This window comes from Danio rerio, chromosome 6 (genome assembly GCF_049306965.1).
Source record: "Danio rerio strain Tuebingen ecotype United States chromosome 6, GRCz12tu, whole genome shotgun sequence".
In the NCBI taxonomy this organism is placed as follows: Eukaryota; Metazoa; Chordata; class Actinopteri; order Cypriniformes; family Danionidae; genus Danio; species Danio rerio.
This window is the reverse complement of record NC_133181.1, coordinates 29,684,646-29,711,603: the sequence shown is the minus strand read 5'-3', so window position 1 is coordinate 29,711,603 and position 26,958 is coordinate 29,684,646. Positions and strand designations below refer to the sequence as shown.

Here is a 26,958-nt window from a genome sequence, read left to right as displayed (position 1 = left end):
AGAACAATGCATCCCAGAATAATTTTTGTGCACGATTAACACCAACTTTATCCCCTCATGATTAAACACATTGCACCAACGTGAATCTACACACCAAATCACAAAATTCCACACAGAAAAAAAAAAAAAGTATAATTATTTCTATTATAACAGGGATTATTTCTTTCCTCCGGGTGCTCCGGTTTCCCCCACAGTCCAAAGACATGAGGTACAGGTGAACTGGGTTGCCTAAATTGTCCGTAGTGAATAAGTTGGTGGTTCATTCCTCTGTGGCGACCCCATATTTATAAAGGACTTAGCCGAAAAGAAAATGAAAATGTATTTCTAACAACCCAAACACCTCAGGCTTGACAATAGTGAGATTGCTACTTTTGTCCACATGCCTTGAGCTGCTGAAGTTACAGTAAAACTGTAACCATTGGGTTGCAAAGTTCGGGACTTGTAAAGCTGTGCATCGAATACTCTGCTGTGTTTTGACTCTCAGCAGTGAATATTAAACCACACTGAACTGAACTGAACTTAAACTCTGAAAACCGAACTGACATTGTTTCAATTTACTATGATCTTCTATGGCGAAGCAGTGGCGCAGTAGGTAGTGCTGTCACCTAACAGCAAGAAGGTCGCTGGTTCGAGCCTCGGCTCAGTTGGTGTTTCTGTGTGGAGTTTGCATGTTCTCCCTGTGTTCGCGTGGGTTTCCTCCAGGTGCTCCGGTTTTCCCCACAGTCCAAAGACATGCAGTACAGGTGAATTGGGTAGGCAAAATTGTCCTTAGAGTATGAGTGTGTGTGTGAATGTGTGTGGATGTTTCCCAGAGATGGGTTGCGGCTGGAAGGGCATCCACTGCGTAAAAACTTGCTGGATAAGTTGGCGGTTAATTCCACTGTGGCCCCGGATTAATAATAAACGGACTAAGCGACAAGAAAATGAATGAATAATAATGAAGGAATGATCTTCTATGTGAAGCTGCTTAGACACAATCTACATTGCAAAAGCGCTATATGGAATAGAACTAAATTGAAAATTAAAATAAAACTTGACTTAGTGGTGATTAAGCACAAAACAGTGTTTGGTGAGCACACATGAATTACAGATCAAATAGAATGCGGTGGTGATTTTCATTACACTTAATTTTCTTTTATGGTTTGTATGCCAAAAACATCTCAAAAACGATATAAGGTTTGAAACAATTAAAGGTATAGTAAATAATTGCAGAATATCCAATCAGTATGAGTGTAAACAGCCTGTTTTAAATGAGCTTATTCTCAACATCTAAAGTTTCCATTGTCAAAGAAAAATATGCAAAATATGTAAATATGCAGCAATGTTGCCTCACAGCAACAGGATTGCTGGTTCGAGCCACGGCTGGGTCAGTTGGAATTTCTGTGTGGAGTTTGCATGTTCTCCCTATGTTTGTGTGGGTTTCTAAAAATGTTATGTGTGTGAAAGAGTAAGTATGAACGTTTCCCAGTGATGGGTTGCAGCTGGAAGGGCACACGCTGCGTAAAACATATGCTGGATAAGTTGGTGGTTCATTCTGTTGTGGTGACCTCAGATTAATAAAGGGACTAAGCCGAAAAGAAAATGAATGAATGATGTATGAAATACGTAAAAATGTGAAATAATCTGAAAAAAAAAATGTAAAAATAACCTGAGCTTTTCCAGGGTCCAGTAATGCGTGGCTCCGTTTTTCTGATCTTGAACTTCAACAGCTACAATGGTGCGTGGAAATGGGCTTTTCTCTCTGTCTTTAGCTGCTTCAGGCGGTAACAGGTCAGGCGGAAGAGGAGAGTAAAGTGTGTCCGTCAATAACACGAACTGGAACTGAACCTGTAAGAGACATTAGGCACAGACAGTTATGATGCTGTCATATTCTAGTTCAATGAAAGGATCCGGTTCTTTTACTAAAGCTTTCACCTTCTTCTTTAGCTCCACACTAATGGCATTGGCCTCTTTAAGGAAGATGGCATTGCCCCAAAGAAGATCTCGAAGGGATGTAAACTGATAACATCTCCATTTGCGGAAAGCCCACATTGCCAGTTCCGTCTCCCTCTCCGTCCATTGCACTATTGGGTTAAAGACAGTGAATACAAACAATATTCAAAATGCACACACACAAATTCAGACATCAGACTCCATATTTATGTATCAAACTTTATACATTTATAACTATATTTTTCTACACCGTTTACTGTCTATTAATCAACAAACCACATCTTATCTTATTTTGTTTTCATAATTTAGCTATCTCACCTTCCTCCTCAGGCTCTTCATCTTCCTCTGCTGCGTCAGGATAACATCGATCGACCTGTTTCTGCAGAGCCTCTAACCTGCTCTCATAATCCTATAAAATAAATACAAAAAAGTGCCATTTTGCTCTACTAAAATGTAGCATTATTTGTAAAGAAAACGTATTTATTTTTTATGATGTTTATGACACATACTAGTCTCTGTTGCTCCAGTAGATTGTTGGCCTCTTCTCTCTCCTTGCGATACTGATCTTCAAGTTCCTGCAGTCTGAATACAGAAACAGCTGATAAGTCGAACAACGCAAATGTGAGATCTTGAAGTTGAACCAGTTTCCTCCACTTTTTCTTTACCTCTGATCCATCTCCTGCTTCATGTCAATGCCCTGTTTATCCAGCAGTTCTCTCTGAGCAAAGGCCCAGTCTACCGGCTCCACTGGGGTCTCAGCGCAGGGGGTTCGGTCACGTTCCTGACGGGCCTGTTCTGGATGGTTGAAGCGGAACACGTGGCTCTTGCCCAAAATGATTCGGTTGCCTACAAAAATTGAGTCAGAATAAATAATAAAAAAAAGCATATTTCAAAATTAATTTATAAACATTTACATTTGAACAATTTCAGAAGTGTTTTGAAATATAATTATTCATAAAAAATGAACAAACAAAATAAACAAATTACAATAAAAAAATGATGAATGAAACACTGTTATGGGTTTGATTGGTTTGTTCTGTTTCCTGTTTTTTCTTTTTCTTTATAGGTGAATCATTAGGAGCAGGTGCAGCCAATCTTATGGCTTATTTAAGGAGCTGCAAAGGTGCATTCGAGAGATTGCTTTGGAGGATCGTTTTTCCTATGACTTCCTTTGGCTTACCCACTGCTTATATTATTGTTGTTTATTTTGGAATTTGCTCTTATGTTATTTTTGTTGTTTTGAACATTATGTTATGTTAGATATTTAATTTAAATATGGTTTACTTTGATACCCCTTTGCACTTTATCATTTGTTTGTTTTTTAACCTTTAAATAAATTTATCTTTTTGCATTTTTTTTTATTTAAATTGGTTTGGTTCCGTTCATTTGTTGCATACTTGAGCTTCATCCGATTTGTGTTGGGACAAAAAGAATGAATTCTGTTCCACACAATTCATTCATGTTGTCCCAACACAAGTCGATTAAGTTAACTTAACACTTTTAACACATTTATGTGGATTGAGCACAAATTTTTTTAGCTTTTTTTCAAAAGCTTTTTTTTAGTGCAGTGTAGTTAAGCCTTTAAACCGGACTTTAAGCAAATCTTGCACAATAAAAATAAAAGATCATGTATTTCATGTATATCTGTTTGTCACCATGGCAAAAAATAGATATAAGAAATGAGTTACTAAAATGATTGTTTAAAAAGATCTCTAATAAATAGCACTTGGGAAAAACTTTAAAATATATAATTTAATCTGTTCAAACTTCATTCATTCATTCATTATCTTGTCGGCTTATTCCCTTTATTAATCCGGGGTTGCCACAGTGGAATGAACCGCCAACTTATCCAGCAAGTTTTTACGCAGCGGATGCCCTTCCAGCCGCAACCCATCCACACAGACATTCACATACACCAGGGATGTTCAAACCCGGTCCTGGAGGGCCGGTGTCCTGCTGAGTTTAGCTCCAACTTGCTTCAAAACACCTGCCAGGATGTTTCTAGGATATTTAGTAAGAGCTTGATTAGCTAATTCAGGTGTGTTTGATTAAGGTTTGAGCTAAACTCTCCAGGACACTGGCCCTCCAGGGCCAAGTTTGGACAGCCCGGACATACACATTCATACAGTACAGACATTTTAGCCTACCCAATTCACCTGTACCGCATGTCTTTGGACTGTGGGGGAAACCGGAGCACCTGGGGGAAACCCACGCGAACGCAGGGAGAACTTGCAGGGAGAACATCTGTTCAAAGTATTTATTTAAAATAAGCTGAAACAACAAAATTTCAGAGTATTTTGGGAAAACTTAATTGTTTTATGTTCAATACCTTACATTTGTAAAAACAATTAAATTAAACTAATTTGTGCTGAATTATTACAGTACGAATGGTTAATGTGACTTTTCCATGTTTATAGTTCCTTTTACAGCATTGATGTTCTAATGTAATTCGAATATAATCAGTTATATATACTTCAGCATTCATTTAGTTGTTGAAGCGTAAACTGAGATGAAAATCGTTTACTTGCACATGCCCAGCCGGATCAGTAGGCTAGCGCAGAAATGCCATTGGAAATACTGAAGTAAAATAAATTTAAATACTTGAAAGACATGGCGTGGAAAAAATGTAATTTAATGCAGTACTTCTGGTACATTCTGAGACTCACTTTATAGCGTATATCATTTAGGCAGTGAAGATCGTTGATTTTTTGAAGAAAACAGACCTTAAACACACCAACTTTTTTACCAAAGTTCACCGGAAGCATTTAACCCAGGTTACTGACAAGTTAAAATTCCTCCTGCATGCTTCTGCTTATATTTTATAGTAAGGGAATACAACTGAATGTTAAATGATGTAACAAACAATATGAAGGATATGGATCCCTTTCCATAAATCCGGATGATATCACAGTACTGCAGAAAAAGGATGACTCTCTTTTGGCCAATGTGGTAAAATTTGATCAAAAGTCTGAAGATATGGAAGCCAGATCTTGTTCCAGTGTTGAGTAAGTTACTTCAAAGAAGTAATTAATTATTGATTTCTAAATGCATCATTAAAATTGTATTTCAATTACTTTTCTAATGACTTTGTTTGAAAAGGAATTTAATTACATTATTCAATAATAAAAATGTCAACGCATAGGCAATAAAAATGAAACTTAAACTTTTTTTTTCCAAATTGGAGTCAAACAGGTTCTTTAGCTTTATTTAAAAATTTTTAAGAAATTAGAAACACTATATGTGTTAAACATGTTTTAACATTTCAATGTAATGACATCATATTTTGTGCATACTGTACCATAGTAATACATTTCTTAGTCAATTCATTCATTCATTCATTCTCTTGTCGGCTTAGTCCCTTTAATAATCAGGGGTCGCCACAGCGGAATGAACCACCAACTTATCCAGCACGTTTTTACGCAGAGGATACCCTTCCAGCCGCAACCCATCTTTGGGAAACATCCCCACACATACACACACACACACACACACACACACACACACACACACACACACACACACAACGGACAATTTGGCCTACCCAATTCACCTATACCGCATGTCTTTGGACTGTGGGGGAAACCGGAGCACCCGGAGGAAACCCACGCAAACGCAGGGAGAATATGCAAACTCCACACAGAAACCCCAACTGAGGTTCGAACCAGTGACCCAGCGACCTTCTTGCTGTTAGGCGACAGCACTACCTACTGCGCCACTGCGTCGCCCTTCTTAGTCAATTCATTGTTTCCTACACATGTGCAACTCATGATAAATGTAAACTTCTTTGGCTAAAAAATGTGATAATTATTCAGGAAAATATATCTGTATGCAAAAAATATGATTGCCTCTCTGAATTGATCTATACAAAACCGTCAAATACAGTTTTTAAGGCAAGTATAGTATAAGTACCTCAAATATACCTAAAAAAATATCTTACATTGTCTTATCAGTAGAACTGTAATTTAATTACAGTAACTGTATACTGTACTAGTAACTGTATTATTGAACTACTATAGCAGTCTCTAAGCTGCTTAAGGAAGCATTCAATAAAGAAAGACATTCTTATTGACAGATCACATCATGTTTCAGATAAAGTCTAGACCTGGATGGTTACCATGAACTTATGTCAAGACTTCATTATCACTTGGACTGTGTTCAATTTGGTGAACATGTGAGATGAAAGAGGTCAGGGATGGTAATATGAAAAAAAAATACCAAGAAATGTAAACAGACCTGATTTGAGAACAGTGGGTTCTGTGACTCTCTTGCCATTTACATATGTTTCTGCTCCCTCACATGGCTCAAGAATGACAGCTGGAAACAACAAGAAGGACATAAATAGAGACTGTAGCATATACTTAACATATACAGCTATGCGAGTTTGTAGCTGCATCATTATCAAACCTTCTCCCATTGGTCCAGTGGTGCTGGTGAAAGTACAATGTTCCTCCTTAATGAAGTGTCCGCTCAGAACAATGTCCTGCCGACTACTGGCATCTTCTCTGCCCACCCTGATCAAAGCAAAAAGCAAAACACATTTGTACCAATTCTATTAAATACAAACACATACGTGGTGTATCTAGGTCGGATTGGCACTAACCTGGTAATCCCATCTTTGATGTAGTATAGAAGACATTCAGACATCAAGGGATCTTCATTGAGATTCACTAGGTGGGGAGTCTGTAACGAGGGCCCAAATATAATTCAAATCAATGTTATAAGCTCAACTATTTCGGTAGTTACTGAAGACCCAGTGCTTGCAAGGCAGCAAGTGAAATTAGATTAAATGTTGATAAAAAAAATAAAATAAAATATGATATTGTCTCTCAGGACCTGAATATATAATTGGATCATTTAATAATTGTTGCATTCTCATATGAGTGACAGGTTGCTGTTGGGAAGAGAATGTGGTAGTAATGTAGAGTAAGGATGACTTTACAATATAGTTGAAGGCAAAATTATTAGCACTCCTGTGAAATCTAAATGTCTTTCTTAGTTTGTGGTGCCTTTGTCCCTTTGAATTCTACTAACAAAAATATGTGAGAATTATTTTGATCTCCTGCTTGCAGGACAAGGTGAGTGATGCACCTTTACAGGCACAATTATAGGTTTCATTAAAAGGAGTATTTTTAAAATTTATAAAATATGACGTTTATTCTCAATAGAAACTTCAAATGTATATAAGACATTTAAAAACAATCAATTCGGCACAGTCTTATTTAAATGGTACATGGCCATTCTAGTAATTTTGGTCGTTCCAGTCTTAACCTATAGATAACTACCGTGACTTAAAGCCCTGCTCACACTGTGAGATTTTAGCCACAATTTTGTTATCTGAGACAAATTTGGGAAATTCTAAAAGATTCCTGAAATCCTAGGCTAGAATCTGTGGTTTGTTGGTTTGACATGTTCATAGACAGCCGCTTAGTGCCATCAGATTTTTCCTCAGATGAAGTTCTGGCAGTGTCAGGAGATTTCAGACACTTTACTGCGGTGTGACAACAGCGGAGACGAGCGTCAATTCAAAAACCAATAGGAGCTCCGAATTTGATGACGCAATCCATGCGACAATTCAAATGACCATGGGAAAATGTCAAAACTATTTTTTTCTTCCTGGTTTTATTATTGAGACACGCCGTGTGCAAAATTGCAGCTACAGATTGTTTACGTTTGTTTACGTCTGACTTTATGACAGCTGAGATCTTGCAGTGTGACATGGCAGCCATGTTCGTGCAGTCTTGACATGCTACAGTCGTTTAGGATCATAAAAAAAAATTATAAATAAATAAAAATTGCACAGTGTGAGCTGGCCTTTAGTATGTGCTTCTATGCCATCATGGCTATTTATTGTGTCCACCTGTTCCTTATGAATTTAATCAATTAAGTGTGTGCAATGAACAAAAGTATTAGTCCAAAAATAAAAAATAAAAATGAGATAACCATGTGACATTAATTGTATGTGTGTATACAGAAAGAGTTTGGAGATATTTTTGTGTGACCAAAAGCCTACATTCTAAACATTATAATAGCTTCATGTGTAAAAAAATGTTTTTGTCCACTAAGAAGAATAGAGCTGGCACTTGCTGTCATGTCCACTTTAAACATTAAAAGGCAAATCCCTTTGCAAAATGAGAATAACCAATATGAACAAATGGAAGGACAGAGTAAGGAAGGCTTTGACGGATGCTGGGAAACCATATTTGAATCGAAAAGGAGAACAAAAACCAGGGAAAAATCTACCGAAAGAGGTGAGTGGAAGAACAGTATATGTGATGTGATCTTTCTCTCTCTGAACCTGCTGAGTAGCGCTAAGGACCACAAAAACCAATCAAAATAAACCACATACTATATATAATCAAGCTGTTTCAATACATATGTCCTGTCAGTCCTGTAAACTCCGGCAAGAAGAGTTCATTTGTTTATGTATTTATTTATTTGTTTATTTATTTTGTGAGGTGGTGGATTGTGAGAACAGCTTGAAGCAGCATATACATTTCTAAATAAACAACATTTAGCTATGATGTATGTCTGCATTTTATGTATTTATTGCTGTATTTATTTATTTATTTATTCATTGTTTATTGTAAATAATTGATTGTTACAGCCTGTACTGTAAGAAGGTCTATGTATAGTACATTGTTCATACTGTATTTTGTTTTTTATTAATAATAATAATAAACTTGAAAGAAATGCTTAATATTGACTTGAATTGTCTGTTATTGTCTTAAAACTACGATAAAGGAATTTAGAGGTTGAAAGTGATACGATGAATTGGAGTTATTCCACACTAACTGTACATATACTCTACTGTTCTTCCATATTTGAGAAATACAATACACAATAACATTTGAATTGTAATACTGATACGGAAAATGTTATGTCCTTACAATTGAGAAGTTTTTGTTGTCTATGTTCAATTGAAATAAAAATATATACTATAATGTTCACAATCCAAATAAAAAATCGTATTACTTAAAATTTGAACATATGGACTTATATGGTTCTTCGTCTGAAGACCTATTTAGTTCAGTTCCTTTTAAACTATTGTCTTTTTAATGATGCTTGTTTTCTTTTTGAGATCTTTTTATTAACACAATTGAGCACTTCAGTTTTATACAGTGACTTTGGCATCCTGAAGCAAGCCTTTCCTCTTGTCTCTGTGCCTGCATATCATGACAGAGGCAAAAATCATATATATATATATATATATATATATATATATATATATATATATATATATATATATATATATATATATATATATATATATATATATATATATATATATGTATATATATGAAAAAGCAAACAAGGAACAAAAGACTGAAGTTATCTATTAAAAAGTTTGAATGGAGTTCTATGCATCAAACGGATTAAGCTGTTTAAATGCAGATGGTTCATTCTAATAACTAATGGTTTAAAAGAAACCTCAGCCAAACTGATTGAAGAAAAGCAACATAGCATTGCCTTGCAAGCACTTTCAAAATGGGTTAAGATGACCTTGAAAAGAAACAAATGAAAATCAAAGATTTCATTAAGACTGCCTTAAATTCCAAATTAAGTATTCATCAAAAAGCATGCAATTTGATTTCGATATAAGACTCCAGACAGAAATCCTTTAATAAAGATCTGAAGTCTGCTGTAAAGTGGTACAGCGGCTGCTTTAAAGTTTACTATAAAGACCAGAAGGAATTGCAGCACATCAACATCCAGATCAGACAGTAATCAGCAAGAGATCCCTAAATAAAGATCACAGATGTGTTTAAAAGAGCTCTGATGGGGAAAGAACACACAGAGGTACTTTAATACAGTCTGAGAGAAGCGATCAGGATCAACCACACAGAATACATGACGACCAACCTCATTGGGAGAGAACAGCCCAACAGTGTCTATAAAAACAGGCTGAGGTTTTCTCTGTGAGGGCTTCCAGAAAAGGAACGTAAAGACATTCACAGACTTGTTTGATTATTTGAGCATGACATATTATGCTTAATTTGTGGTCCACTTGCATACGGTTTCTCTAAATCCTTTATATTCCCTTTACCTTTTTTGGGGAAAAGACTCCAAGAGTTCCTCCATCCTCACGCATGGCAACACCCATCTCCGCCAGAAGTGCTTCTCTGTGAAAACCAATTTAGATTTTTTAAGTCAAACTTGCATATGTTTGTTAGATATACATCATGTAAAGTTGGTTATCAGTCACATTAGGCTTCAAACACCAGACCTGTCCATCCTGATGGCCTCTGTACGGCGAAGCTTCTCCTCCCATGTTTCATTGAGCTCTGCAATGATTTTCTCAGTTTCCTAGATGGCATAGTAAACCATAAAGTTAAAATATGACACCAAGTCTATGATAGTTTCTTAGATTTAATAATGTGAGGCATCTCTGCATCTTTATACAGGTAATGTCAATTAAGCTTTTGGGTAATGTAATAATGTAAACATAATTTAATTTTTTAAAAAGAATAAAAATGTGAAAATAAATATGACTGGAGTAGAGTTTGATGTTACATAAACTATTTATTATTGACATATGTAAGAATGTATTATTTTCAATCAAAATACTAATTTTAAATGCTAGCAAATAGTTGTAGTATTTATAAGGTTTGGAATTATCTTTAATTAAATTACATCTTTTGAATTATGTTTAATTTTTGTATTTTCAGTTTTATTTTTTTCAAGATTTAGTAATTTTCTTTTGTTGGTTTGTTATCATTTTCTTTTTTTATTTTAAAGTATACAATTTTTTTCACTTGTACTTGTGGTTTTAGTCCTTGAACCTTTCCGTTCTTTTTACGGAGACACCAAAAACATGATGAATTCGACTGGGATTTGCCTATTGTATCATGACATTTGCTAAAGTTGTAGGTGATCATTGAAAAGTTATATATTTTTTGTTGTTGTTTATTTTAACATCCTGATTACACAAATCCCTTGTATTTTGAATATTATCAGCCTAAATAATTATAACCTAAATAGCCGGGTCCGTCACAAAAGACTGAAGTTATCTATTAAAAAGTTTAAATGGAGTTCTATGCATCAAATGGATTAAGCTGTTTAAAAGAAGATGCTCTGCAATGATTTTCTCAGTTTCCTAGATGGCATAGTAAACCATAAAGTTAAAATATGACACCAAGTCTATGATAGTTTCTTAGATTAAATAATGTAAGGCATCTCTGCATCTTTATACAGGTAATGTCAATTAAGCTTTTGGGTAATGTAATAATGTAAACATAATCCCTTGTATTTTGAATATTATCAGCCTAAATAATTATAACCTAAATAGCCGGGTCCGTCACAAAAGGCTGAAGTTATCTATTAAAAAGTTTAAATGGAGTTATATGCATCAAATGGATTAAGCTGTTTAAATGAAGATGGTTAATTCTCATAACTAATGGTTTAAGTGATGACTTATGGATCTCAAACTGGATTCCCGGAGGGCCACAGCTCTCCACAGTTTTGCACCAACCCTACTCAAACAGCTGATGTTTGATTAGGGCTGAAGCAAAACTCTGCAGAAAAAAAACTAAACAAGAGCTTTTATTCATTTGCTGTTATTATTATTATTATTATTATTATTATTATTATTATTGTATTTGCATGCATTTTCCTTAATTGAAGCACGTTAAAGCTCTCTTGGTCACATTAAATTTTCCATAAAAAAATGAATAATCATAGTTTTTGTTGTACTTTTACTATACACTAAAAATATAGAATATAATAATAATGACAGGTGTCATAATCTATAACTGTAGTGTGCATCCTGTGAAAAAAAATAAAATAGTGAAAAAAAAATAGTGCACACTAATGCAAAAAAAAAAAAATAGTGCACACTAATGTAATTTAAAGTTTTGGGCTGAAGTCCCAAAAAAAAAAAAACATATTTCTCTCCCAAAAGAACATGTTTAAAAATCTGATGACTCATACTGCACTAAACAGTATTTCTGTGCAATTAAATGTTGTCTACAAGGAGAATGCCACGCCTCTAACAGCCAACGTCTAACCTGCAGTCACAGTTATAGAGCTGACATTCGTCAGATCTCTATTTTGAGGGTTTTCAAGTCACCTTGAGTCTCTCAATGGCTTCCTCGCTCCCGGGGCTGAACATGATGCGATCGTGCAGGCTGCTGATGGAACCGGCCCGGCTGGACAGGGCAGAGAGTGATGGAGAGGGGCTCATCCCAGTCATAGCATTGGTCACTGTGGAGAAATCACCTCTTTGATTGAGAGCTTGGCCATTATTGTTATGGTTCTTGTAATCGGATATGTCTGTCGGGGGGTGGAAGGGGCAAGGGGGTGACAGATAAAGAGTTCAGAGAGAACCAGACAGAAAAGGATGAGCAGAAGGAAGGAAAAGGTAGAGAAAAGAAGAAAGAAAGAGAAAGACATGTAGCTTGAAATGAATTTGAATCCAGAGGCCCAGAAATTTCACATGATTGGAGAAACGCCTGAGATGCGAAGAAACAACAGACAGTCACAGCCCAGTAAAAGCAGAACTCAAGCAAGAGCTGTAGCGCAAGCATCTGGCAGCACAGAGAAACACCAGCCATTTCAAGAGCAAAGTAACGCTGCAGACTACTGCGTTTACACCATGGCCGTTCAATGACAGCAACCTGAGAGCCACGGCTGAAATATTTAGCAGGCATGCATGCATTGATCCGTCCTGTTATTTGACACTGCTTTTCTGTATTTGCTAGTGTGCGTTGAGCAAAAAAATGCTGTTAGTCCATTCAAGCAACTAAATAGACATCCATTCATGGTCTTAAAGAGAACAGTTAAGTCAAAAAAAAAAAAAAAAAAAAAAGATGTCATAATTTATTCAGACAGACTCACTGAGATCATTTTCTTTGATCATTTAGTTTGTAAATTCAATGTTATAGTGAAACGATTACTTTAGCCAAAAAAAGCAAGTGAAACTTACCTTTGCACAAACAGACATTTCAGCTTATATTTAAATGTTTTTTTTAATTATTGTACAACATACATATGATATAAAAAAATTAAACAAGTCTAATTAAATGCTTTCTTTCTTTCTTTCAGTAATTTATATCTTTAAATACTTTCCTTATTTCAGAAAAAAAATTCAAAAATGTATAAATTACTTTATTTAAATTCTTTCTCTTTTTCTCTTTAAGTTCTTTTATCGGTTCTCTAAAGATTACTTATTGATCTAAATAATTTATTTCTCTTTAAATTATTTTTTTCTCTTTAAATTAAAATTGAATCTAAATATGAATTAAGATAATTCAAGGTTAATTAGAATTGTAATTTATTTTATTAAAAAAAGCTACATTTGCCCAGGTAAATCCCCTGAACTAGAGGTGTGCGTGGGAAAAATTGTCATGTCCCACTCCCACAAGGTTTTATTATGCGCACCAAATTCAGATCTGGTTTCCAAAATCTCATGTTTAAATTGGATACTAGCAAAAGAGAGAGAGATATAACAGATAAAACAGTAGGTTGTGCAAGGATTGTAGGCTAAATGTCAGTTTTCTTCACTTTGCTCTTTCATGTGGTAAAGCCTGCTCTGAGGACTGTTATGCATATGATGCACGCACAGACTGTGAAAAAAAAAAGTGTGGAGAAAGCACTAGTCATCCGTTCAGCATGTGTAACAGTCGTGCACACTGGCTGCACCGGTGCTCAACAAATATGAGGAAATCATATGCTGCTCTGAAATAACTTTGGAATAATAACATTGGGTTAATAACGCTATATTGATAGACAACCAGGGTTAAATTACACCAGGGTTACCGACCCTTACTGCGTGTTTTTTAGAAATTTATTCGGAAATTTTGCTGTGGGAATGCAGACCTCTTTCCATGAACTGGATCTTTTCTATCACTCAATATCTCTTACAATATCTATAGCAATTGCTCATAAAAAAACTCAAATATTAAACCTAATTGAACATTAGGAAAGAGTTTGGGGTTTGTGTTGAATTTTATATAATCAGTTTTTTATTATTATTTGATAAGATGACAAATGTTGGATTATTACTTTTTAATAGCAATCAAGTTACTTCAAAAAACTTCAGATTAGTTTATTTAAGCTCATTTTGCACACTGAACCCAAACAGACATTAATAGTATTGACAAAAAACAAAACCTTTTTTAGGAACATAAAAGAACACAAGGATGGCTTAATGATGACTTTTTCTTAACATATCAAAAGCCGAGTTTGTGGCTTTAATGCACACATGAAGCCTTCCAAATGCTTATAATAAAAAATTCTTTATCTTCTGGGAAAAGGTTCCTAAAATAGCGATGACTTAAGCTGTATTGCATGGATTTTTGCCCAATTAAACGCAGTCTAGAAAGAGAATGCTACTTCCACAAACCAAACAGGAAATGAAATCACAGATAATGGCTGTGATGAGGCTAAAAGCTATCAGCCTGCTTTTTTAAGCCCTTCTATATATGCCCACATCTCTCATTGTTATCCAGCAACGGCCCATCTCTCACACTAATTAACAAACAATTTATATAAGCAAAAAGTTGTGTGTAGTACATCATCTAAACATTAGCAATGAGCTCATATTTCTGCTAAAAGCCAGTGACCATCATTAGCGTCATCGTTGACTAGAATGATCATCATCCATGACCACAGTAAAACCTCCATTACCAGCTCCATTATCCTCCCATAAAATCCATCTGACAGTAAAATAACTTACAGCCAACATTTGAGGCAGAAAACAACATTCACAACTCTTGTAAGCTGCACACAGGAAATATCCTCCCACGGTTCTCACTAGGAGAAAACAAAGCCAGCATATTATGCGATTCATCTATCCGGCCACTAAATATCTTATATCCAGAGATGAACAATTATGCTAATACCATATGAAATATCACCAGAAATGTCAATAGACATAATTTAACATGATTCGTACTCATTTATACAAACAATCAATTAATCAATTATTCCATAACTTTATTTATGCAAGAGGTGCTTTGTCACAGACATGAATGTGAAATTTATGGGGTAAATATAATCTTTAAATCCCCATAGGCCTTGACTTTAGGCATTATATCTACCTATCATTAAAACGGGACTGTCAATCATTACAACTCTACACTGAAAAAATGTTTCTGCTAAATTGTTGCAAGCAATTTATATGGGTTGAACTTAAACAAATTTAAATTAGTGATTTACTAATTTAAGAACTAAGTTTGTTTGTTTAAATTCAACCCAAAATAATTGTTTACAACCACTTATTTAACTTACATAAAAAGTTACATTCAAGGAATCATCATTAAATCATTTTTTCCAGTGTACAACATTTAGCTATCTTTATTCATCTCACTAGAGCTTCCACTATGAATGCATCTTACGACATGTGTCAGAGGTCAGACAAAAATAGAAGCTGCTAGAAGTCAGTGATTTATGTAAATTATTTAATAACTTAAAATGTTTTTTTTTTTTTTACATTACATGCATTAAGCGGGACGAGTTGAATGTTTTGCACGATTGACATGCTTAACGCGCGTGAAACTGCTTGAGTTGAAAAAATGTAAACTTCAACAGACATTGACATGGGACTTCACATGGGTTGTGATTATGACGTAATAAATCCTGCTATTCGCATGCAAATAGATGCATGAACATTTTGAGTTTACTCACGCATCAAATCCGCTTCACAATAGACGTGGATTTGCATCATGGGCAGGGATTCTGTTTGCCTGGTGACTGTAGCTTTATTACTAAATGGGTAACATGGATTTTACTGAGAGAATAACTGTGTTTATGTGCTTTAGGAAGGCTGAAAAACGGCATCAATACGTTAGGCGCTATATCTGAGTCCACTAGATCCTTTCAGAGGTGCAGCAGCTCTGTGAGTTCATAAACTCCTCCAGAAACCTAAGCTGGATGATGGAGGCTTTCAGCTGTGCTTCCGACTGAGCCAAGCCCAGATTGATCAACTGTTGTCGGTGTCAACAGGAGGATTTCCCCCCGGGACACCAACATCAGGCGCTACGTCATAATCAGGCCCCTACAAGGGAAAGCTCCTGATTTGTTAATGAGGCGCGAATGTCTGCTGAAGTTCAGATTTTTCCAACGTCAATCGCTCAAAACGATCAGCGCCCACCGCTTCATTTGCGCAAATCGCATCATTAATAAATCGCATCATTTGCGCCACCTCATTTGCGCATATAGTGCTGCAGTATGTCCATTCGCACCTTTGCATTGACTTAACATGTAAATCTCTCGCGCTTGTTGCTTCTTCTACGTCTGGTGTAAACGCAGCATTAGAGCCATGGCTGTGGCAAGGTCACAATACTGTGTCGAAAATGAAACTATTTATCTTGTAAGAAAACAATAAACACAATTATTCCAGATGCACCACTGTATTAAATTTTAGCAAATATGAACAAAACATGGAAAAAACACCTCCATCTTCCACAACAGAGAATTTCCCTGAGTGCTGCGGCTAACCGCGGTTAGTCATGGCATTCTGTTCTCTGAGACGTGCATTTCTAAAGGCCACATCTGTATAGCATGAAGCTAATTTGCAGCTCTCATCCCTGGTTAGTATTTACATTAAAACAATAAAAGTCAAAAAATTAGAAAACATGATAATACGACAAACATGTACAGTTGACAGTCAAAATTATTAACCCTCCTGTGATAATAACAGTGACCTTCTTGCTGTGAGGTGGACGTGCTACCCACTGCACCACCATGCTGCCTGGAATTTATCACAGTACTTCCTATTTGTTCTTCTTATTTATTTTTTTTGGCTAGAATAAAGGAAGTTTTCAAGAAAAAATATTATTAGACACAATAAGCAATATTTATTTTTTTGATTGTCTATAGAACAAACAAAACCATCGCTATACAATGACTTGCATAATTAACATAATTAACCAAGTTAAGCCTTTAAATGTCACTTTAAGCTGAACACTAGTATCTTGAAAATATGTACTCTCTCCAAGGCCAAGATCAAAGAAATCAGTTATTAGAAATTAGTTATTTTTAGAAATGTGCTGAAAAAATCTGTTAAATAGACATTGGGCAAAAAAATAGGCATACAGAGGAGCTAATAATTTAGGAGGGCTAATAAATCTGACTTTAACTGTAACTGGAAGTATTTTTACTTATTGTCTTCATGTAACATGATCTGTACTTACTGTAATGTACTAATGATTTCAGCATTAATGGAGAATCAATCATTTTGACTCATACGATGTATTGTTGACTAAAATAGACCCATGCAACATAAGACCAGCGAGGGTCACATATAATCTACTAAGAGTCTGTATTTGCAAGGTCTCTGCAACTTTCAGCGCAATAACAGCTCTCAGTGCTGCTATAGAAACAGTGCTACTACACTCCTCAGAGAGCAAGCAGGCAAATATCTTGGGGAAAACGTGAGAAGACGTGGCCCCTGGTGATATATGACTAAGATGGAGATGTACTATTCTATGCATATAACAGCTGATAGGAGAGGATTACATAATGCACCTCGGCTAATACTTTCTGCTCGAAGCTATACTGTGTGCCAGTATGAATGACCTCTTTTCGTGGCTTGAGATTAATGAAGCTTTTCTCTCCTCTCTGCATCTATCTCAGCTTGAATAATGGCTGCATTAGGAGCAGAGAAAATGCAATCAAACATGGTCTAAAAATATTTTTCATGACTGGCCGGTGCCATAAGAGAAAATGCATATAGATTGTTTTTTTACCTTGCGCAGGATTATTTATCCTTAGTGCAGGTATTATTATTATTATTATTATTATTATTATTATTATTTCTAATTCTTTATCTGATTACTGTTATGATTACCAGCAATCTAGCATTTGCAGATTGCTAAAGAACTAAACATCAGCCACTTTACCGAACTACAAATCCCATCATGCACAGCACTCACACACCAGTTCTAGATCACCCCTTGATTTCACAGACACAGCTGCAGATCATCCTCACTTCTTACATAAACTATTAAAGTACCACAGTCACACTCATTCTTTGCTTAGAATTGTTAATTGTTTCATGTCCTTTGGCTGTCTCTTGGATTATTCTTTTGGATTGCCTTAGCTAATAAAGTTTTGTTCCTGTTTTGACGCCCTTTTGATGGAGAATTCCATCTCTGTTGCCACTAGACCTATCATTACAAAGACATTACTGGCAAGCTAGCGTTGTTTTTGTTAAGTCGATGAATATATATATATATATATATATATATATATATATATATATATATATATATATATATATATATATATATATATATATATAAATATATATATATATATTTTTTTTTTAAATAAATAAATAACAATTTTTGAAATGTTTCCTTGCCAACTAACTGAAAAAAGTATAATAAATAAAATTATCAAAATATAAATGTTAACTATTCATTCATTCATTCATTTTCTTTTTGGCTTTGTCCCTTTATTCATTAGCAGTCGCCACAGCGGCCAACTTATCCAGTAAATGTTTTATGCAGCGGATGCCTTCCAGCTGCAACCCATCACTGGGAAACACCCATACACTCTCATTCACACGCATTACGGACATTTTATTTATTTATTTATTTATTTATAATTTTTTCAACAGGAAAAGATTAAAAGATAATCGGCCTGACTCAGCATGAATGCTGTTTTTCAGCAAAACATAAAAAAAGACAATTTAGCTTACCCAATTTACCTATACCGCATGTCTTTAGACTTAGGAGGAAACTGGAGCACCATGAAGAAACTCACGTAAACAGAGGGAGAACACGCAAACAGAGGAAGAACATGCAAACTCCACACAGAAATGCTAATTGACCAAGCCGAGGCTTGAACCAGCGACTTTTTTGCTGTGATGCGACAGCACCACTCACTGTGCCACTGCACCACCGCGCCGCCAATGTTAAATTTATTAATGTTAAATAATTTTAAATCTACAGCACAGTTTAAGAAAATGACAAAAATTACATACAATACACAACATAAAAAATTTAAATAATTAAATAAACAAAAATGAACAAAAAAATAAACAAAAAAATTCTTATACATAAACTGAAATATTAAAACTACAGAAAAAAACGCATACATTAAAAAAACTAATCTAAATTAAAACAAAATATTATTTAAAATTCTCCTTTGAAATAGTAATAAAAATATTAATATAAAAAAGAATAATAAAACCATTCTAAAACTTGTCTAAACCGGTTGCTGCTTTCTATTTTCGATTCAGATATAATATCCACCTTCTTTTAAACAAGTTGTAAGCTGTTCTTGCCAATTCTGTGCAAGATATTACATAATTATCAGGCAATCTAAAAAGTGTTTCATGTGTTAATATCTACTATAAATTTACTCGTCAAAAATCAACTGACTAAACGAACTAGACAAACGGATATACAAGCAGAAATCAGATTTATCAATTAAATATGGTAGAAACGCATAACTAGATACTTTGAAACAATTTCAGTGTCATGTTTAGACATTATCAATAAAAAATATTAAGAAGACCACAAAACATTCTCCCTGTCTCACTCAATTTACATGAACAAGAGTGATGTATTACATCAGATATGAAGAAAAATTAGTTCTTATCTTCAGCCATTATTAAAGCTGCAGTTAGCAAAAAGCAGCCACTGCATAAAGAGAATGCATGCTGTCACTCAAACATATATCTGCTATAAGCCCCTCCTACTGCAAAATTCAGGCAGGCACTGTATCCCATCATTCATTATCTTTTAGGAATTTTTTGTGCATGTTGTCCATTAAACAGAACCAAAAACATTATTTGGCACAGATTAAACTTTAAAAAAATGCATTTTCTTGCATTAGATTACAAAACCTGACACTATTGTATTTATTGTGAAGAAAAGTGTCATAAGCAGATGCCCCTTAGTTTGATAATTATTTTATAAAGGACAATCTCATTAAATGAAGCGCAGAAAAATGTCTTTTAAGGGCAACCGCAGAACATTAATAAGACAGATGAGTGAATGAGTGAGATCAATTAGCTTATTAGTGTGACATAACATTTTTTCACACAAGGCATTGCAAGCCAAAAGAGTAAGATAAAGACAGAGGGAGTGAGAAAGAGAGAGGGAGCAAACAGCCCTGCGGCACCACACTAGATAAAGCAGCTTCCAGCTCAGAAACCACACCAGCGACCAGGGTTAGAAGAAAAGCCACAGTCAAATCATCAAAATATACGCTCACCGGCCACTTTATTAGGTACACCTTACTTGGGTTGGACCCACTTTTGCCTTCACAACTGCCTTAATCCTTTGTAATTTAACAAGGTACTGGAAATACCTTGAAATAATTTTGGTCCATATTGACATGATAGCATCACGCAGTTGCTGCACATTCATGATGCCAATCTCCCATTACACCACATCCCAAAGGTGCTCTATTAGATTGAGACTGGTGACTGTGGAGGCCATTTGAGAACAGTGAACTCATTGTCATGTTCGAGAAATTAGTCTGAAATGATTCAAGCTTTATTACATGGTATGTTACTCAGACCAGGCCCGTCTGCCACCAACAACCATGCCACATTCAAAGTCACTTAAATCACCTTTCTTCCTCTTCCCTCTTTCCTCTGATGCTCGGTTTAAACTGCAACAGATCATCTTGACAGTAGCTGCATCCCAAATCGCATACTTATGCACTATTCTATGCCATTTTGTAGTATAAATAGTGTAAGTAGTGCGTTCATATTGAAAACTCTAAAAATAGTAAGTGCACTTTAATTACCCGTATGATGCACTCATACAGACGGTAAAATGAAGTGTGGAATGATGGAAACTTCACGCACTCAACGACGCAGGTTTGCTTACGTAGCAGAAGGGGCGGAGCTATCGGACGCATATGTTGGATAACTTAATTTATTTTGGATGGTCAAAGCAAAATTCTCCTACGAGAGTGATTATAGCGCCTCCCGATGGTGAATGCGATAATACTCACGGCAGGTATTATTTGATAATTCGGTTGTTTATTTCACTGATTTGGCAACCGTCAAACGTCATCAGGGAAACGGTTTGAATTTCCGCTTAGTAAAAAAACATTAGTGCTCCATTTGGGACGACGCTACATACATATACTATCCTGTTGAGTGTGTAAGTGTATAAGTACATAGTGCATGAGTGCATAGTGTATAGTGTGCCATTTGGGACGCAGCTTATGTCTGCATGCCTAAATGCATTGAGTTGCTGCCATGTTATTGGTTGATTTGAAATTTGCTTTAACGAGCAGTTGGACAGGTGTACCTAATAAAGTGGCCAGTGAATATATCCAAAATGCCACCCCAAAAAAGTGACATTTTGCTAATAATCATTTAGATTATTTCAAAGATTATGTTGGTACATTACAAATGTTATTATCATATTTGCTATATTATTTCAAATAAAAAATGATACTAAACACAACAAAATATAGTAATGTTTAGTATTCATATAATTGTATTTTACAAATTAACATTTTGTTTAAATGTTTAACTGAAGATAGCTAGATTTTCCTAAATAAAGAGAATCTGGTAGCTTTCACAGAAATAAAAAACATTTATGGCTTTCATGGGATGTGATATGAACATGGTTCTGAGATGATCGAGAGATTATGAACTTTCTCTCAAACCCTTGAATGGACCCTGAGGCTGCAGAGATCTGCTTTATCCATAAAAAACTGCAAAAGCATAGAAGAAAGAGTGAGACAGAGCCCAAGAAACACACATTTCAAACCAGCAAAATCTTCAACTGGCCCTCGAAACGCTGAGAGAGAACAACAAAGAAGAAACAAGCATAAGAGGAATACCAATAATTTACATAAAGATACCAAACTGACCAAAAAAGGAGAGAAAGGGAGAGAGAAAATGAGACTCATTTTATGTTAATACAAAAGACTAAAGGCTAATTCTGAGTAAAGAAAATTCTGAGTCTAAACTAGACTTCTGACAGTCATTTGACACTGAATTGTACCAAACCCAGAGGGCTGGACTCCAGGTCGTCTGTTCTATAAGGCATTTCCCCGCTGGGAGATCACCATCAAGAGACGATAGGATGAGAAAAGAAACGAGTGATTAGAAGAAATAGAGAAATAGAGTTAGAAGTGCACAGGGATGAGTTAAGGGCCCAGTGTGAGCTGTTTTTTTTTTGTTTGTTTGTTTGTTTGTTTGTTTGTTTTATAAGTATGTGTCTATGTGCTGTAATTACCTATGTATATTTCAGTTAAAACATAATTATCTATGCAACTATTTTCCATCTCTTGTAGAAAACGATGTTCCAAAACCTAGCAAGTCACTGTGCTGTTTTTAGACCCTTTTCACAATAATCTCAACCGATTAGACACAGGTTTATCAAATCATCAATTCTAAATCTGTCATTTGTTTTTTTATAAAGCGTAGGTTACCAACAAGTACCTAGATAAGAAAGTTTGGGGTGCTAATCTGTGCCGTTTATATTGGTGAACAAAATGTTAAAGTATTGTTATATTTACAGCAGACCTTACCAAACTCATTAATTACAAATCTTTATTTTAAAAACCAGCAGGGCTTAACAGTAACTTTTTTGATCACCAGCCCGTGTGGCTAGTAGTTTTTCAACATTACTAGCCACTCGCCATTTTCACTAGCCACAATTTTATTGTTGGGAAAATGTATTTTATACACATAAATATGACTTTAACATGCTAAAATGACTTGATTTAGATTTTGCGTTATCTCCACATACCTCCTCATCACTTTTGGAGTGTCGTGTATGAGCTTGCTCAATAATCATGAGCAAATGGATCACGCTTTCATAGTATTACAATTAGTTTTTATTTCACATAATTTTCAGAGCTCAAAATTAAGGATTTACTAAATTTATCTCTGACCACATCAAACATAAACAATGAGTTATTTTTTAGCCACAAATTTTAAATGTGTCAAAACAAGCAAATTATAGCTGTATACTATAATCTTTATTTAACAAAACATATGCACTGTAATCTGTCCTGGATAAAGGACACAGATCACCAATTAACTACACATAAATGGGGTGTTAATCTCCCATTAAACCAATGTTATTTTAAAAAAATAATTAAACCATATTAACGCGAAAGAAAGAAACACCATGAGAGATACTGAAAGGATGATCACACATGCACGGTTAACGTTAGATTAATAAATAATCTGTTCAAAGAACAATTAAAAAGAAAGCAACCGGTGCTGCTTACAAAAAGACAAATCTGGAACTCTTAAAAGCAGCAAGACTGTAGGTGCATGTTCATCACTTTTTGTCTAGTCTATTTGACCGATTGAGAACCGATCACATCAGTTGAGTTTCTAGGCACAGTTGCTTCATGCAAAGAAACGGGAGCGCATGCGCGTTTTAAACAGTCGTGCGCATCACCTCAGCTATTAGCGCAATTGATTATCCTCTAATTCGGTATTCACCTGCTTTCTATTGCACGCGCAAACGCAATTATTTTTGTCAGTCGTGTTACTTCTCAATTCTAAGAGTAATTATTATCCGGGAAAATTATTTTCAACCAGCCAAAGTAGCTAGTGGCAGTGTCAGTCTTACCTGCCACCGCTGAAATCTACCAGCATTTAGCGGGTTTTAATGTCAAGACCTGAAAACCAGTATTTATAAAAAGGAACCCGCAATGAATTCTTATTCCGGGTTCTGACATCATTTTAGCATCCCTCCATCAACCCTCTTACAGGTCAACCTACTTCATTGTCTAATTTCTCACTATGCTATTTGCAAAGCTTCAAAAATGCTGTCTCCACAGGAAACTTACTAGGATTTGGAACAAAATATTAAAATATATGTTTCAGTACAATAAAATCAACAATGGTCACCGTGTAATGCAAACTCTAAGATAAAAAGGAGGTATCAAAGCAAATAAACAGCAAATGTCCTTACTCTCAATGATGTCACCCAGGCCCTGGGCATAGAGGAGGTCTTTCAGACGGGACACTTCATCTTTAAGCTCACGCACCAGACGGTTATTAGGATCTTCATTGATCACTGCATTACAACGGATCTGCTTAGCCCTGTCTGCATACCTGCGAGTAAGGATGTCAAATGGTTAAGGAGGATCGACAAGTGGTAATATATGAAAACAATGATCATTTTCTCATAGCTAAATTTATTGTGTGTTTTTATTTAAAATGGTTTTATTAGTTGTAGTGTGGAAATTTTTTTATTATTTTCATGCAATTGCAAAATTTACTGTGGTGAAAAAATAATAATAATAATATTAATAATAATAATAATAATGATAACAATAATAATGGATTTTTTGAAAATGTGTGAAATAATTGTTACTCTTAAGAGAGTGAAATTCATTGTGTAATTTTTGCAGACACATGTAGAAAATGGTTACTCATTTTAAAAAAGCCAAAAAGAGTTTAAAAATTATGCATTTTCGACCAATAAAAAAAATGTAGACAAAACCAGGATTGATGCTCAGGCATTGTTTACTATTGCATTCTATTTCAAAATGTATACGCTTTTTAACAATTACACCTGGTGTCCACACTACTTCCGTATACCTGACCCATAAAATTGATCATTTTGAAAATGATGAAGACTCTCTTATAGTTTGGAAATATTGGTGTTATATTTCAGTGTAAATGGAGCGTGTTTTGCTTTATCTCATTCATATGACCATTAAACAACCAGTAAGAATAAATGGCAGCCAAATATATACACTAGAGCCCTGCATTTCAGCCCAAGCCCGTCGGGGCTCAACTTTTTTAAGCCCCTGGGGCTGGGCTACAGGACAATTTTCACGTCTTAGCTAGCATGCATTTCCAGCCACGTACAATGGAAAACATAAAGCGAAAAATTGCTAATAATGAACTTAAAACTGTAAAAAAAAAAAAAAAAAAAACACTAAAGGAAAAGCAAACTTCAGGTCAACTTTTCAAATAGTGACAACTTTAAATGAGGAGCCAACTGGTTATGCAAAATACACAAATTGTAAGTTGAGTGAACTTATTGTGAACCACATACCACTTGGATATTGATGTTAATAAAAAAAACGAAAACTTACATAAAAAAAATAATAATAAATAAATAAGGAAAGAAAGAACTCCAAACATTTCTCTAAAATATTCTGATAAAAAAAAAACATAAAATATCAAAATACAAATCTGGTCTGCTTTAATGGCTGTAACAGTGTAAGCTTGGCAGAAAAAGAAAGACAGGCTTCAAGTTGGACTCGGGCCAAAATTTCGATAAGATGTTGAACAAGGGCAGGGTCACAGCCTGTGCATCTCGGGTAAGGGTAGGGCTAGAGCCTAGATTTAAGGCCCGTGCAGGGCTCTAATACACATGCCAAGTGAATGTGAATGGTCTTATATCATGTGTTTTAAGCTGTATAGTGTGGAAGCAGATTTTTTTAAAGCAGTAGAAATGTCAGTCTGGATTCTAAAATGTTATATTAAAAATGAAAACACACAGCCTTTGTTGCTAAAAATCTCCAAGCAATCTTCCAATAGGCTTTTGAACATTGCGAAAATGGCAACAATAATCCTGTAGTTGTTTTAAGATTAGACATTCCTGTTTTAAACTATAGCATTAGATATGGCTAAGCAAATAATAAAAAAAGGCATTTTACATGGACATTCAACTTTACTGCACACACACACCTCTAATAGGTGCTCAATTACCCTGCTCAGCAATGTTATTGCACACCAGCATATTTGAAGGACATTGCAGGTGGGAGACAGGTGTGTGCAGGAACATTTCCATTGTTGCATACCGTACTGTTATCCCTCAGCTCATTACCTAGCTCATTACCAACCTCGGAAAGAGAGTGAAATGATAAAACTGATGCATTATACCTGAGAGTACTGAGGGTTTCATCATAGTTGATGTCGGCTGGACTGAGAGCAGCCACCATTGCGGTTCGAGAGTTGCCACCTGCACAAAGACAAAAGGTCAAGTTTTTCGAGAGCAAAAATACATTGAAATCATCTTTTATGTCACAGAACACTTTTGATACATACCGAGATTCTCTCTCAGTAGCCAGGTCAGCACAGAATCCCTGTAAGGAATAAAACTTTCCACCTTCTTTTTCTTTTTGTTCTGTGTAGATAAGAAATATAGAGTTATTATACAACATTAATGTGTATATTATATTATATTATATTATATTATATTATATTATATTATATTATATTATATTATATTATATTATATTATATTATATTATATTATATTATACATTTATATATTATGCATAAATTTGTTGAACATGTATTCAGAACATGTTTGAAGAAAGTTATACCTTGTTAGAGCCAGAGTCCTGCAAAGTAAGTAATAAAATAAATTGGAGGTTATTAAACTGACACGCATTGAACTTTTTATGTAAACAATAAATCATCAAACGTCCTCAAGGCTCAGAGCAAAACAAAACACTTACCACCTCAGCCAGAGCTGAAATGACTTTTCCCAGGGTGGTGAGTGATTTATTGATGTTTGCCCCTTCCTAGGAAAGAGCAAGTAGAAAACAGAATTACAATTTCAAACTAACGACAGAATAAAGAGGAGTGCCGTTAAAATGCTCTCTATGCAATGACAGCAGCAAGTATGGGGAGAGAACTAGACGATAAATTAAAAAAACAACTGTTGACATTTATAGATTCTTAGAATATAGTCTTGGAATAGAGAGAAGAAACAAAGTGGGAATGTAATAATGTGGAAGATGGATTAAGACATGTTTTCATTGATTTGATCATTGGAAAGAGGACAAATTACTGTTAACACCTGGTGTTTAAATGCATCTCTTTTGTCCACTTTGACCACATCTTTCCTGATTACATTGAAGTAAGGGTCTATCTGCTTTTATCAGAACAGCAGTGGGAAGGCTAAATGCTGTTACACATCAAGGCACACTAATATTACATCAGAGTTCAGGTGTGTTGTTTACAAATGAAATGCTGCACAAAGTGCTGTGTAAGTTCATATGAAGGTCTTTTTCAATTATTCTATACTCCCAAAAACACTTTGATATGTCTGCCTTTACATATACATTAATTTCAATGACATACTTTATTCTAATCCGTAGGGTTAAATATCGACTTGG

General features: G+C 35.1%; 1 protein-coding gene across 43 annotated transcripts in view; it reads right to left on the bottom strand.

Annotated features, from left to right (window-relative positions):
- The window catches only part of kif1aa (kinesin family member 1Aa), a 117,709-nt gene that overhangs the window by 50,712 nt on the left and 40,039 nt on the right, over positions 1-26,958 (bottom strand). For 27 of the 43 annotated variants that reach the window (XM_021477120.3, XM_021477121.3, XM_021477124.3 and 24 more), the window contains exons 9-25: positions 26,296-26,361; positions 26,161-26,178; positions 25,880-25,958; positions 25,715-25,793; positions 23,787-23,929; positions 21,609-21,647; positions 11,999-12,201; positions 10,157-10,236; positions 9,977-10,052; positions 6,533-6,612; positions 6,337-6,443; positions 6,166-6,246; positions 2,598-2,778; positions 2,442-2,514; positions 2,251-2,341; positions 1,915-2,063; positions 1,649-1,827 (exon numbers count right to left, since the gene is read on the bottom strand). In XM_021477120.3, coding sequence (XP_021332795.2) covers positions 1,649-1,827; positions 1,915-2,063; positions 2,251-2,341; positions 2,442-2,514; positions 2,598-2,778; positions 6,166-6,246; positions 6,337-6,443; positions 6,533-6,612; positions 9,977-10,052; positions 10,157-10,236; positions 11,999-12,201; positions 21,609-21,647; positions 23,787-23,929; positions 25,715-25,793; positions 25,880-25,958; positions 26,161-26,178; positions 26,296-26,361 — 1,724 coding nt within the window. Of the gene's footprint in view, positions 1-1,648; positions 1,828-1,914; positions 2,064-2,250; positions 2,342-2,441; positions 2,515-2,597; positions 2,779-6,165; positions 6,247-6,336; positions 6,444-6,532; positions 6,615-9,976; positions 10,053-10,156; positions 10,237-11,998; positions 12,202-21,608; positions 21,648-23,786; positions 23,930-25,714; positions 25,794-25,879; positions 25,959-26,160; positions 26,179-26,295; positions 26,362-26,958 lie in introns of those variants that run through there. The other 16 variants (XM_021477128.3, XM_009302426.5, XM_073954122.1 and 13 more) reach the window with 5 other exon arrangements.